At 47.1% G+C, this 15,243-nt stretch overlaps 1 protein-coding gene across 1 annotated transcript in view; it reads left to right on the top strand.

The window, feature by feature from the left end:
- The first annotated feature begins 7,060 nt into the window (after positions 1-7,060).
- TNIK (TRAF2 and NCK interacting kinase) overlaps positions 7,061-15,243 on the top strand; it is a 147,906-nt gene continuing 139,723 nt past the window's right edge. The window contains 1 exon segment of the mRNA XM_009333601.1: positions 7,061-7,102. Within this exon segment, the coding sequence (XP_009331876.1) occupies positions 7,061-7,102 (42 nt within the window).

The following is a 15,243-nucleotide window of genomic DNA, read 5'->3' as shown; positions in this document are numbered from 1 at the left end:
CATGGAGAGCTGTGCTTCCAAGGTGTACCAGCTCACATCTTCTGAGAAGCAGGTGGAGTAAAAGCATTACACTTTTGAATAGGCAAAGGCTTTATCATGTGGTTCAAAGGGAGGGATGCCTTGTAGGTGGACAGACCATACCCCCCAAAAAATGAAGCAGTGTCGTTGACAAGGGAGGTGGGGCATAAGTTCAAAGCTGGAGTCGCTTTCTCAAGACCTTTTTGCAATAAGTTGTGGTTTTGCTTTCGCCAGTTGACGTGACCTCTTCTGTGCTGCTGGCATGAAGCAAAGTGCCTGCACAGAGGAAATGTCCTCGAGAGAAGATGCAAGAGCCCTGCTCATTATCAGGAATGAGTAAAACTGCTCCAAGCTAATCTGGCTGCCTAAAAATAGAAGTGGTGGTAGGGGGAGGGACTGTCTTCTGTGTTCGTTTGCCCTTGATTTTCATGACATTTTGCTGCTCTATATTATGTATCTTGTAGGGGAGACCGTGTGTCCTGGTCACACTGGAGCAATTCATGAGAGCACGTGCTCATGTCAAAAACCATCGGGGAGGAAGGCTGAGAAGCTTGTTCAGGGTTTAGCAGTTAACTCGCAAAGTGCAGTAATTCAGGTTTATTCCCTCATTCTCATGCTCCTTGCAGGTTCACAGCCTCTCCCTTGGTGTGATCTTGAAGTCTCTCCTGGGGCAGGTCTGAAGAAGCGATGTGACTGGTGGCGAGGCTGTGGGGTGGGATGGATCCCTGGTGCTGCGAGGTGGTGGGAGCAGGGGACATCCATCATGTGTGCTCCTCACCAGAGAGAGTCATGCCTCAATTGAAGGTTGCAGCATCTACTTTGCAGTTAAGGAAAAAAAATAATAATCACTTATGAGACTTAATTACTGTGTTATTGTTATTCAGCATTTAAAACCCAAGTTTCATAACTGCCTTGTGATATCAGCATTTATGTTCTTTGTCAGTATTATGCAAGCAGCTCACCTTGTGATCATGAAATACTGAAATGTGCTTTCTAATGCTCACCCTCTGTTTCTCAATGAGTCCGTAAAACCTCTTCTGCTTTCCATTAATTATGGAACAATAGGACATTTTTCTCTTCTCTTTTAAAAAGAGCTGAGCCTTTTTTTTCTTTTTTCTTCAAGTTCTTGGGCCAGCTGATCCTCTGAGACCTTTCTGTTCGTAGCTAGACCAGTGTGGACATATCTTCTGTCCTTCACTGCAGTGTCTTTTGCCACTCGGGGGGGGGGAAGCAGTAGGTTTGTGGACCCATCTAGGAGCAAAGGTCTTGCCATACTGGAGCAATCCCAGCTGGTGCACTGGCTGTTGCTCGCACTGGTGCAGTTGATGTGATCTACCTACAAGGTTAGCTGAGGCAACTGGGAAAGATGGGAACAGGTCAGGACAGAGTGACTTTACTTCATCCCCGAAAGAGCTGAAATATTACCTTGCTTGTTGATACTGAGTTGTTTTCCAACTAGAAGTTTCTATTAACACCAGAAGAAGCCCTTTCTGCACCCCACTAGAAGTGCCCCCCCAAAGGCTGCAGTGTCAGGGCAAAGCAGAGCAGGAGCTGTGCTGTAAACAAGGCCCTGTGAGCTGGGCTCTGGTCTTTGTCTGTGGGAGCATCTTTGCTGGGTCTGGATTTACCCCATCTCCACATCCAGCTTTTTGTAGGACAGTAAGAGTAGACTTTCAGCTTTTCCTCTGATCAGTTCAGTTCTGCCACTTAGTGGCATCCAGAGCAAAGGTGGGAAAGGGAAGGTTATTTTGTTTTGTGGTGGTGTTGTCTATGGGGCAATTCTGCAGGTGACTAGCTAGAGGTTGTGGGGTCTCTGGATACTTTACTGGAAGAATCTTGCATGATTTCCTTGACTTAGAGACCCAGAATTTAATCTCTTCTCTGAGTTTTCTCAAGAAGAAAGAAATTGTTTTGATTTTTTTTTTTCTTCCCTGTAGAGGGAAAGAATTAAAATTTCTCTCCAAGCACAGGTGTGGAGTGCAGTGCGGTTCAGTTTGCCAAAATACACTGAAGAGGATGTGTCTCCAGGCTCCGTGGCCAGTGCTGCTTCTCCACTCTTTAATACTTTGCTTTACATATACACCCGGAGATGCGTAACTCTTTTCAGATGCTAATGAGGAGTTTGTAGATAAGATCCCCTGTGAGGAAAGGAATGCTAGGATAGTCTCATAGCAGGGGAAATCAAGGTGAGGAGGGGTTAAGCATCTTCTCTAGATTCACTTACAGGCGATGCAGCCCTGGCAGAGTTGGGAGTAGAAGTCAAACCCTCTGCCCTCTCATCCTGTGCTGCAGTCATTAAGCTACACTCTCCTAAGATTAGATAATGTGGTTTTGGTGTCTGCAAGACTTGATGAGCAAATTCCTTTGAATAAATGCTTTTCTTGTATTTTTGCCAATACAGAGTGAGATTTGGGACATGAGGGAAGGGAAATAACTTGCAGGTGTCAATTTTCAGGAGGAAAATCAGATGGAGAGATAATACCCAACAGGTTAAAGTTCTTGGATGAACTCAGTGGTGAGGATTGCATCCTGCATCTCTGCTTTAGAGTAAGGGATGTGGGGAACCCAAGATGCAACCGTGCTGCTGGCAGCCTGCCATGAGTTCCAATATTACTGAACAATCTGGATCTCTGGCAATAGCAAGACACGGTGCTGGAGTTTGTTTGGGCCCTGGGATAGAGGCTAAAGTTAACAGGGTTAAGTTTATGTCTGAATGTTGGAGTTCTTGATGGATCCAGTTGCAGAACTCTGAATTTTCTTACAGTGTGAATTGTAGCAGCACGGTACTCCGTGTCACCCCGGCTGAAAACTCCGTCCTGGCTTCAGAGCACTTGCAGTCTGGGGAAACACTGATGGCTGAACTGGTTTCCCAGCATAATGAAATATTCCTTTCCAATATGTCAGGTCTTCAGAGGAGGAAAGGATTACAAGGGCATCTTGGTCTCACAGTAATTTGTCTTCCTCGCTGCAGCCTGGGGCTGCAAGGTGGATCGGAGCTCAGCTGAGCACACACCACAGTGGCTCACAATAAAACTGCTGCAGCTGCCCTCCCCTCTGACCAGGAGAGACTGTGACAGGCCAGTTGGGTCTGCTAGGTGGGATGAGGTGCCGCAGACAGCTCTCTGAGGATTTAGTGTGACAGGGCAGAATTTGTTGTGCTATTTGGTTTACTTTCTGAGGCAGTGTGGTGTTGCCGAAACTCTTGCATGGATTTGATTTCTGGTTATGAGCACCCTTATCTGCTTCTGTAGCCATTAGCTCTTTGTCTTGCCCACGTGGGAAGCTGTAAGTTACTTCATCCGATAAGGCTTTTCTTATCAGCTCTGACGTTTATTGTGTAGAATTCAAATTATTCTAGGAACTATAAAAAAGGGGATGGAGCCTGGGAGTTACAGCTGAGAAGTTGTTCCTCTTCCCTGCGCGGACCAGCGAGATGTAAATGGAAAGTATGAGTCTCTCCATGCATCAAGCTGGGGCTGAGTTCTTGGTCGTGTATCATGTCTAGAAAGAAGCACATATGATATTTCTTTTGCTTTCCTTCCTTTGTGCAGCATCATCAAAACATTCCTTTTGGCCTTTTAAACTCATCAGCCTGCTTGTGAAATATTCAGAAAAGCTTGGGCTGAGTTTGCATCACTGGCAGTGGGTTGCATCCTTTCAGAGTGGCTTTGATCTTGCTTACTCCGTGCTGAGTAATTTACACTCCTCTCACATGAGCAGCAGCTTCAATGGATATGCCGCCCTCTGAGAGTCTGGCCCTTGCAAGCTCTCTCAGTTTCTCCTAATGGTAAGCATTTAAATGGTATTAAAGCTGCTTATCTGAGTCTTGTGCTTTTTTAGAGTCATTAACACCTCTGCAAAGAAAGTGTAAAACTCTCGTAAGTCAGCTGGTGGCTGGCACTTTGCAATGGTTTGAATGGTTACCCGGAATGTGGGGAACAGCGGGCTGGGCTTCCCGTGCTAGTGAGGGTGTTTAGGAAGGGTGCTGGTGGTGGCTGCAGTGCCCGTGGGTGGGGAGCTGGTGCTCCCATGCACGGTGGGGATCACCCTCGGGAGGTGGTGGTGTCCTTCAGCTGGGGTCGGGGCTCCCTTCTGGGTGTGAGATCTGGTACCTTGAGTTTTTATTGGTGTTCTCCCGCACCGACCCCCACGATTCCCCAGGGGTCAGAAATGTCCATCTCACCATATTTGCTGTATCTAGTTTAATCGCAGGTTTTAACTGATATTAGCAATTTTCTTTTAAAGGATCTGTGCTATGCTATTACCTTTACAAGGAGACAATTGATGTTCAAGGGTGATCCCGCCATGAAATCATTAAAAAAAAAAAAAAAGCTGGCTTTGTTCTTCACCTTGAACGTTGTCCTGTGCAGCAACAATGCCACAGTGGTTTGATCTTTCTTGTGGCCGCTGAGAGGTCCCACTCTTGCTCTCGTTGCTTGGTCTGTTGAGCCAATTGAGCTCTGCACTGAATAATGGGAAATTATCATGACTAATGTTATGCCGGTAGAAAAGCTAATAGAGGTGAATAATAGCACAAGATACATGGAAATCAACATTTTTCTCCTTGGAGGCAGTAGATGTAATCCACTTAATATTCTGTGGAACACAAGATTAATTTTCTTCGGCATAATATATGTAAGGGCTTTTCTTTTTAGTTTGCTGGCAGAGGCATCACTGCATTGCTAAAGCTGAGGGCAGGGGATTAGGAGGGGGAAGGATGCTGACCCAACTTCTAGAGGACTCAGGAACAGTGAAATCTGTCTAGAGAAGATTAAACTTCTCCCTCGCTGGCAGGACTTTTCTGCAAGAAGTGTGGCTGGGACTGGGTGTCTCACACTGGGATGGTCCCTGTTGTGTTTGCTCATCGGGCTTTGCTGTGTGGTAAGGTATCTTTCCACTCTCTGGATGTCTTAAAATATTGGTGAATAGATCTGATTTGCTTGGACTGTGTGTGGAGACTCTCCTGGTGGGCTCCCAGCACAGCGCCGGTGTCTGCGGCATATGGAAACCAGCTCCAGCCTTGCAGTTGTCCTCCTTCACAGCATACCTTTGCCGTGATTTAAACTCGCAAAGCTTTGTAGAGGTTCTTTTAAAATAATAATAAATCAAACCTCCTGTTCTTTTTCTTTCACAGGATGGAAAGAATGCAGTGATTTGCCAAGCTTAAAGAGGAGTAGATACAGCAGAAATAAATAAATCGAGCCCATTTATTTTAAGTTCATTAATCTGATATGTTCATAGTTTTCTAAAATAAAATCTAGCCCTGCAGGGTTTAGCAAATCAAATAACAATAATGGCAAGTAATTTACAAGCAGTTATGAATGTTTCCCATCCCCTTTTCACATCCCTACGCGTCCATGATTAATCTCATCACTTATGACTGTGGGCCAAATCCTGCTTGGGGATGTGCAGTTGTCTCTTTTTGGGTTGGAGAAGGTGGACCTGAAGAGCTTCCTCCATGCCTGAGCATGGGAAAGGACCGTGGGCAGGGGTGAGATAGGCAGCTGGTGGATGCTGGGCTCCTGGGGCACCTTGTGCCTGCAGGAGGGCTTGGTCTGCTGCTGGGTGGGATTTCTCTGTTGAAAATCTGAGTATTATGGACTTCTCTGCCTGCTTTGTTTTCCCATTTTGTACTGGTCTTCAGCAGGCTGGTACCTGTGGTCTTACAGGGCTTGCTTTGCTGCTGTGTGCGTGTTGTGTTAGTGTTTTCCAGCCTGTTTGTGAGAGCTGATAAATAAAACTGGAGCTCTAGCAAGAGCGTTTTGCTAGGCAGAGGCCAGATAATGTCATGGCTGGCTCCAGGGACCAGAGCTAGCAGAGAGCTCCCAAGGCAGGGAGATGTCATGAGGCTGTAATTTGACAGGGAGCTCAACTAATCCCATAAAGCAAAAGGTAGTGGTTGGATTTACGGGGTGTCATGGTGTCTTGCAAAGCAAGTGCATCTTCCTAGGATACCTGTGTGAGAAAGATCCCTCCGCTTTGTCTTGGCTGAAGTACTATTGTAATGCATATCTCAAATGAACTAAACTAAATAATCCTTGCCCCCACGCCAAGTTTAGTAACTTGGGGCATTGGGATTTGAAATAAAAAGCATCTTCCTGAATTTACAAGAGCGTTTCACAATGTAAGAAGCCACCAAGAAATGCAGAAGTCTCGCTATGGGAAATACTTTACGACCTGGCAAAAAATTATTGCAAATCATTTCAGCGACTGTGGATTGTCTCTGACTTGCAGGCCATTTTTTTGGCATGCATCAGGCAGGAGCTTCCTTTTTGCTGTGGGACCTTGTTTCCTCCCCAGTTTAAGTGAGCGTCTGTCAAGACCAAACCCTCAGACTCCCTGCCAAGTCTGGCATTACTCGAGGCAGCCTGTGAAATACAGGAAAAAGGTGAGAAGCCTTCTCTTCCCCTTCCCCGCAACTTGTTAACTCTTGGGTGAGAAAGGTTTTTCCAGATATGAAACATGCAAATTAACATGTATTTGATATTCTTTTAAATAATTTTGCTGCTTTGTCAAGACAGTTCTATGAAAATACATGTTTATAACGCACAGTTTTGGGAGCTTGTTGAGTTTTTTTTACAGTCCATTGGCTGCATCTTGCAGAGTTCTGCAACTAGTTGAATGCTCAATAATTCGATGTGATTTGCTCCCCATATTGTCCTTTTTTGAAACTATTGCTACTGGAGAGTTATCTGATCCTCTCCTGCTAACCAGACCTTGCAGAACCAACTGTAAGGAGCTGATGAAAAGTGACAGGCAGTGGGTAAACTCTTTGAAAAAAGCTGAAAAACCAGCAGGTAACTCCACCTCAAGATAATCTGTGAAAATTGGACTGGTGTGAGAAATTTGACTGAATCCAGCAGGGAGGTGATATTTCTCCAGACACATATATAGGGACTCTGCCTTGTTTTCAACAAAATATTAAAAAGTAATGGCAATCGCTTTAAACTGGGATGTAGTGATTTCTGATGGGTAAGGCTCTCCACCCACGTTTTCTCTCTTAAGACCAATGTGTAACTGACTCCTGCTATGTTCAGACGGCATGAAGGGTTCCCAGCAACTCCACAAGACCAAGCCCTCCCAGGTGCGGTATCTTTGGCTGTAACGCTCATCTGCTGCTGCTGGGTAAACATGAATGATCACAGCTCTGGCCCAGATGCCTTCTCAGCTCTCCCTTGGCTTTAAGTCTCCCTGAGGCTCCTTGGCGTGCATGCGTACGTGCCCAGCCTGTATGTTGCTTGTTGCACAGATCCCTGCTGTTGAAGGCTGTAGCCTGTAGGTTGTTGGTGCCACAATAACACAACTGTTTCATCCCTGTCAACTTTTCCCTGGTCAGCTTAGCCCACATCCTCAACCATAACTTAAAAACAGACACAGAGGTGCAAAACCATCCTACTTTTAAAAAGCAAAGGGTTTTAAGATTGCTTTGCTTTTTTTGTTCCTAAATGCATCTGGAAGTGAGACATTCTCCCATTTTAAGGCATTCCTCTCACTACAAGGAAGGAGCAAGGCTGTCTTTTCTTGACAAAGGCAATCCCAGATGGCGGTCCTCAGCAGTCTCCTGTGAGGGCTGCAGAAGCTGGGATGTCCAGTCTGCAGTGACTTGGAAAGGTGCAAACTGGCTTCTGAGCTGTCACCCCTGCAGACACCCACAGGCCAAACCATAAATGTGACCTGCTGTTGGAGACTGAATTTTTGCCTGCATGCGAGAGAGGGCTCTCTACTTTTGGTGTGAGCTTGGCAGCAACCTTGCTTTTCAAAGTGTGCCTCTAGGAGTGGTATGTTAAGAGGCTGTAGTTCCCGCAACAGCTGCTTTGGTAAGTAATTAAACCAACTCCTCTGAGACCCCATAAACCTTTGACAGCATTTACTAGTAGGTAGCAATTTCAGCTTGATGCAAACATTTGCTGGCTGAGGTGAAACTCTCTATTTCTCAGAGGAATGAGATCTAAACATTTAGGAGTAATATCTTATTGGTCTGAAACTGCAGATGAGTGACTTCCAGCGAGGAGAGTGTCCAGCTGCTATGCTCTAATTGATGTCTGCATCGGAAGAAGTGTGGTTACAATACTAGTAGCGACTTTAGATCTTCTGGGGACTATAGATATGATTTATAATTGGCACTGTAGCTTTTTAGAGACACTGAGCTTTTATATATTGTCCCATTGAAGTTGTATGCTTGAATTAGGCATATGTTGAAGTGGCTGATGGTACTGAGGCTGCATTCATCTAACACGGCATTGAAAACCTCAGGGTTCACTTAGCAGTAGTGCTTTTGCTGGTGCTTCTGGACTGATTGACTTCTAACTCTTCTAGATGAACAGTCTTCTGTGAACTGGAAGGAGGGCTTATCATACAACCGCAAACAATTTGTGGAGTCCATCCTGGGGATCTGTGGGATGTGCTGTAGAGCTTTAAAAGTGAGAGAGGATTGTCTGATTTGGAGGGAGTCCAATTTCAAATTAAGAATAAGTAGAATTGTATTGTCTTATATATCTGAGATATATGCTGATAGATGCTGAATATCTCAGTCAGCATCTTCTTACCATGGCGAGACTCATGGAGGCTAGATGTTGATCTTCATTAGCTTCAAGTCAAAACTTGTTGCCTCTTGCTTGAGTGACATCAGGATGAGATGGAGTCACCTTGTTGCTAGCGATGCTTAGGTCAGGCATTTGAAGGAAGGGAGAGGAGGCTTGGACCCTTGTTTTGATTAGTGTAAGTGTGTAGCTTGTGGATGGTGCTTCCTTAGACTGGGCTGCTCCAGCGTGCCCTGTTGGGGGAAGGTTAACTTTATATATGTTAGTGTAGTCATTGTTGTCCTCTCCTGGTATCACTACTGCATCTTCGGCTGTGGGACCCACTGTCTGCAGTGGTACAAATGCATCATCTTGGTTTGGAAAATCTTTGTTTCCATGTCTGTACGTGTTTCTTACTGCCTTGGAGCTCCCATGTTTCGTATTTGTGGAGGGTTGACAGAATGGCTGCTTTTTCTGTTGACATGGTAGGAAGGAGAAACTAGGTCAGAAGAACTCTAACTTTGTGTGTGCAAGTGCTAGTCTGTGAGCAGGAAATCTGGAATAGGTCAATACGTTGTAGCTTCAGTGGCTTGTCCTCGGCAGGACCAAGTGGGAGTGGACTGCGTATGTGCATGCGTTTTTTTTTTTACTTCCTTCAGTAGTGGTGTTGGCTATACCTTTGCTGGCTGGTGGCTACAAATCCACACTTATGTCTTAAATTGAACAGATAATAGTTGAAGAAGTAATCCAGCTTTATTGACTGAAAAGCCCAATGTGGTGATTAGTTCTTATTTAATTTTGCTGTTGCCAACTATTGGCAGGTCTTAACATTTTGGAAAGGAAGGAGATGCATGTGTGGTGACTGGAGCTTTACTGCAGCAAGAAGCTAGGGAGAGGAGTGCTGGAGACCCGGGAGAGCTGATTTATGGTTTAGGAAGAGGAGATGGGCAGAGCGCAGAAGTGGCTCTCAGTAGGGGCTGGAGGAATGGCTCCTCGTGAGATACTGAAGAGGAATGGTTCAAATAGATTTGTAAACAGGCTTTTCTCAGCTGTCAAGTGGAGAAAATTTTCTTCTGTTAATACTTAGCCTTGACAACAGTTTTTCTTATGCTGTATAGGAGTGTTGTTTCTTGACTAACATCTTCATTTAAGATACAGAGCTGGGTGTTTGGGGGAGAGGGAGGGCAAACTACTTCTTCAAAATGAAAACAAAAACCTCGGTGAGTTCCTTATTACTCTTCCAAGTAGAGCAGCTTGTATTGCTTGAGTAGGCAGGAGGTGCAGTGGTAGATGGCATTGATGATAGCTTGTCTTGTGAGTCTCTGGATGGGTGGGCGAAGGAGGGGAAAAGTACCAAAGCTAGGAGAAGACGTGAGATTAAGCAATCCCTGTGAGGGCTGAATAGCACCCAGTAGCCCAGCATGGTTCTGCTTCATTACTTGGCTTATAACTGAAGCAAAATATCTCAAAAATACCTGTGCAGCCTGTTGAGTTTTTTTGCACTGCTTTAATTAATGGGCAGGCTTAGAGCTATGCCTGTGTGATGGGAAGGCAGTGTTTGAAGCTCAAAGAGGTAATGTCCCCAACCTCTTCTTCTGGAAGCTCCCGGTAACTCAATCAATATTTTGTTGCTTTGGCCTCTGCCTTTGTGCTTTGCTTGCTGTTGTCTGCAGCTAATAAGCAGTCCTCTCCTGGCTTGTGCAGTCCATATTCATATTACTCACAGGGCTGTTAAATAGAAGTGCCTTGGAGATGGAGACAACTGGTTGATTACTAAAAAGCAACTGTGTCTTCAAGTACTCTTCAAACCCCTCCATTTTTCTCTGAACTACATGCCATTTGGGGTAGCTTCCCCAAGGTGATCCAGACCTCATTTTGTCAAATCATACAAGTGCTCCACTCCCTGCTGTAGAAGCCAGTGGAAAAAGTATGGCAAAATGGGGGTGAGTTCATGTGTCTTCAGAAGGCATAGCAGTTAACTTTCTAGAGCTTGAGGTTACTTGGGTCCTGATGCTTGGGAGATATGCATGGATGTCTACAGAGCTTCTGACTTTGCTAACATGAAGGATGGCTTCGCAGAGCGTGGCCCAGCTCAGGCATTTGGCCTTGGGAAACAAAATCTGGGCAAGTATATAGTATGTGAACTAAAGGTTTGATCCTTATCCTTTTTCCTCATAGTGATGTTTTGCATAATGAGAAATACATTACCCTGATGACAATTTTACGTATCGAACTGTACTACTGAAGGGCTTTTCTGTCTCTCCTGCATTCCTCGCAAAGCCTTTCTCACACTCTGAATTAATGATCTTCCTCTCCTGGTTGGAGCTTGGTGGGGTTAGAAGACTTGACTTTCTCCAGGCAGTTGTGTACATACAGTACATCTCAAGACAACCACTTGTGTTGAGAGTGCTGCCCATTGCCGTCATGCCAAGCTGTGTGATGCTGGGTGGGATTACGGCTCTCCTGTGCTGTCTGTGTGCCGTGGCATTGCCCTTAATTTACAAGAGCCAACTGTTTGGGAAGAATGACCCTTTGGTGCTTCCCAGTGCCAGAATCTCTCCTTACGACTGCCAGGACTTGTCTAAGCAGAGGCACCTGCGCACAGACGGAGCTTACTGGGTCTAGTATTGAGGGTGGTGAGTAAATGGCTTTGTAAGCCTGCTTTTGTTCTTGAGGATGCCTGATCGGTTTAATGGGATCTCCTGTTGAGGCTGTTTTATTATGGAGCTGTAAGGCAGAGGCTCATAAAATCCTGATGTTTGGGAACGTTAGTTGCACAGGCTTTATTCTTAGTGGAGATTAAAAAAACTCTCCTAGTGCCATGGACTTGCTTCCGCTAACTAGTGCCTGGGGATGCTCCTCTGTTACTGACCCATAACTGTGCTGCCTCCAGTTATGCAGTGTGTTTTCTTTCTCTAGGGTTATAACATTTGCTTAATGACTGGTTATCTCCATGATTTTTGGCTGGAAGTTGTCATTAGCTGCTCAGAATTGGGGGACTAAGTGCACAATGATTATAGAGGCTCTGATCTCTCATTTCCCCTCCCGTGCATTCATGGCAATTGTGGTTTAATTGGTGTGCCCCTCGGTTACCCCAAGCATCTCTCCACTGACTCCTTATGTAACCCTTTCTGTTACATACTTTTTGTGTGGGCTAGAAGGGAGAAAAATGAGGCTCCATCAAGGAAAGCAAGCAAGCTTGGTGTACAGGCTGTGTATAAATGCTTCTTGTGTTTGTGGACATCTGTGTGGCCATATTTAAGGACAGCTAACTGGTGATCTGCTAACTCAGTGGTCACCGTGGCCAACACCGATACCCACCTGCAGCCCTCGACCCTTAGCTGACTTAGCCCTGGATACAGATATTATTCTCTAAATAGTCTCCTCAAGCAAAGTGTGCCTTGGACTCGTTGAGACATCATGGCGTAGGCAAGGACGTTTTTCAGCTTTAGTTTTGCAGGGTCTGGGTTAGGCAGAGCGGAGCAGTTTTAACCAGGGGCATGCTTTTGCTGCGAGCCCTGCTGCTGCATGCTCCACACCGATAAGTCCTTCAAAAGGGATGCCTGTTTTGTTGCTGAAATTTGGATACATCCTGCTTTATCATCCATGTACAGAAGTCCCTTTTCTGATAATGCAGCAGTTTTAAATATACTGTTTATCAAAATAAAGTGGACTTCTTTTTTTCCATGATATTGCTGGAAAAGACTATGCTCTTGCCTTGTTCTGTGTCTCAGGCTGGTTTTAGCCACTGAGACTTTATTCCTGGGAGATGGGTGAGAGGCATTGCGATTTCCCACATGAATTTGAGCCTGTCCTGCCCACAGCTGTGGAAGCAGGGTTAGATCCCAGCATGGGAGAGTTCGGGTGCCAGCCTGTTCCTGGTGGGAGGACCACCGGGTCTGCGCAGCTCTTGCCACGGGTGCCACTGTGTAAAGCATTTCCCATCTCACGAGCAACTGAAAGAACCTCTTGTTGCGTGTTCCGTTGCTTTATGAAGAGCCCCATGCCTGAGTTTGCTCCTGTGTCTTCTGGCACAAATTCCAAGTAACTCATCCTCCTCAAGGCTTTGTGTGCCATGGCGGGTGAGTGGCTGTGCCGGGGCTGGTGGCACCTTCATATGGAGAAAGCTACAGCTGGGCTCTTCTGGGAGCCGGGTGCTGAGCCTGCACCATCCCAGAAAGCTTACTTTTTAAAACTAAAAATAAGCTCTTTCTTTCCTTAGCAGGAAACGGTCGAGCTGTGCATCACTGCAGGTCTAAAACGGGAATAGCTGGTAGTGGGTGATGTGCAAATGTCCTCCGGCATCCCTGCAGCTCTGCAAGCCCTGCCTGGGCTTGTGCGGCTGCCTCTGCCCTGTCCGCCCCTCCTGGAGCTGGCGTGCGGGGCGGTGGGTGCTGCTGGCCCCTAGGGAGCCAGGATGAGGTTAATGTGGGCTGAAACCCTGCCTTGCCGCGGTGCCTGGGTGTCCGGGTCTCCCGAGCACAGCCCCGTCTGGCACTGGGTTTTGGCTCTGCCCTTGCCCCTGCCTGCCTTTCTGCTCCCCTCCTTTGTTCAGGCAGACTGGCAGGGGAGGAGGGAGGGATACTACCTTGGTACAAGGGCTCTTAGCAGAGCCCTAGTGCTACTACAACCATACAAATCTTTTTCTGCTTGAAGCTAATGTAGAGCTGAAAATTGTTTGTGGGTTTGTCTTAAATCATGGTTCTTTTCCCCCATTTTAAACAGTACATCTTCTTTTCCTAAACAAATAGATCACCTCAATTTTTCCCCTTTATTTATGGGCTTGTTATTTAGTCCAGATGTTTTCAGTTAAAGAAAAATAAATACAGTTTGTGAAGGCAGTCTAGGGTGTGGGAAGAGGAGGCTGCTGTAGCAGGAGGATCACAGCCTCGTCGACTGTGTGTCTCTATTCAGTGGGGGAGAGGGCATCGGCAGAAGGTGGTAGGCGCCAGGCTGGAAGCAGCTGTGTGTAATGAGCTTTGAGGCCACCCCCAGCCAAGTGCAACGCAGCACGCTGCTGTGAGCCCTGATCTGCAGCGCAGGCTATATTTGGTCCAAGATTACACCCTGCTTGGCCTGGATTGGTCCCCGTCAGGGCTCTGCAGGGTGGATTTCTTCTCCCCTAGCTAACGTAAAAGCCCCCATGCAGTGTGCCTCCATATTTTCTTCCCTTGCTGCCTGCTCTAGCCTGCCCAAGCTGCTGTCGCTGCTCGCCGGTACCCTCCTGAAGCATCTCAGCTGGGGCTTTGCAGGGTGCAAGGTGCAGGATGTCCCACCCCCCGGTACCAGGGACAGCCTATTCCCCAGCAGCCATTAAGATGCAAAGCTTATCTTCACGTAGGAGCCTGGCCAGGCGTGGAAAGAGGGATTTCTTTTTCCGCCCTGCCCGCCCCGTCCTCTGCTGTGTATTTTCTGGAAGGTCCATTAACACCACATTACTCCTGGGCACGAAGAGTGGCTGGTGGGGAGAAACGTTGTCCCTCCGACTCCCTGCTGCATGGGCCGAGGAGGGCAGCGTGGCTGGGAGGAGAGATCAGCCCCTGCACTGAGCTTGCAGCCAGCACGTTGCCGGCATTCCCAGCATGTTGCCATGGCTGTGCTGAGATGGGGTGGCTTGTGCCAGCAGTCAGGGGAGAAGTGTCACTCAGAACCGTGCTGCGAGATGCCCAGTTACCTTGGCGATGCTTCTGGAAAAATGTGGAGAGGAGAGGGGATGGAGGGGAGACTTGCAGCAGAGAAATTGCTTGGTGGGTGGGAGCTGGAGTGGGAGCTGTGGATGGTGGGAGCAGTGGGGGAAAGCCCTCCTGGTGCACGAGCTGCCCCTGGCTAGCATAAACCTGCCCTGGCCAAAATGGGGTGGTGGCAGCAGAGGCAGACACGGGGCCGGCAGGTCTGCAACCAAGTGGTGGATGGACTTGGATAAATCTGGTGGAGCTGCAGCACACCTGATGTTTGCACATGCTAGAGGAGTGAGAAGTGACCTGGAATGGTGGGAGGGGGTACTCTTTGCCTTGAGGATTTGTGGAAAGAGGTTGGAAAACATACTGTGAAGAGCAGTTCTCTTTATCAGAAATGGCCAGCTGTTTCCCTGGATGTTTCTCCAAACCTCCTGATCATCTGCCCTAGGCACAGCTTTCTTCTCCCTTAATCTCCTAGTGAATATTCAAAAATAGATATACTTGTAGCACTGGAAAAGCCTCTTTCAGAGTTGTTTCAGCACTGCAGAGAGCAACCCTTAGGAAAGAAACTCAAAAAATAAACAGTAGCTGCTGCCATGTTTCCCCCCTCCTTTCTCACCCAGTTTGTGGAAACCCAGTGTACCACTGGTTCCCTTTCTCATCCGTTCACGGCATTTCCCTGCCTGGTACCAAGGCAGTAAAGCTATGGGATGTCTGCACCCAGCTGAGATGCTGGGTGCTAGAAACCTGTTGTGCCGCAGCTTCACCCGTGTTGCCTGAGTGTCTGGTTGAAGGTTTGTTGGGGTATATTTGCATCAGGGCAGACGTGTCCTCAGTGGTCTCCAAAGCTTCTTCCAGAGTAGCTTCCTCAGCCTTTGCTGCAGATGGTACCACCAAAGGCTGAGCTTGGACTCCCTGGGGCTTTCCACGCAGCAGCCCGAGGAAGCTGCACATATGATGGAGAAACAGGCAGAAGCGGGATGTGGCATTTCTAAATGTATGGGGTGATCAGAGGGGTTGCTGTGACC

This window comes from Pygoscelis adeliae, unplaced genomic scaffold (assembly GCF_000699105.1).
Source record: "Pygoscelis adeliae isolate BGI_AS28 unplaced genomic scaffold, ASM69910v1 Scaffold220, whole genome shotgun sequence".
NCBI lineage: Eukaryota > Metazoa > Chordata > Aves > Sphenisciformes > Spheniscidae > Pygoscelis > Pygoscelis adeliae.
Note: the sequence above shows the minus strand (reverse complement) of the source record. Positions and strands in the feature narration are given on the sequence as shown.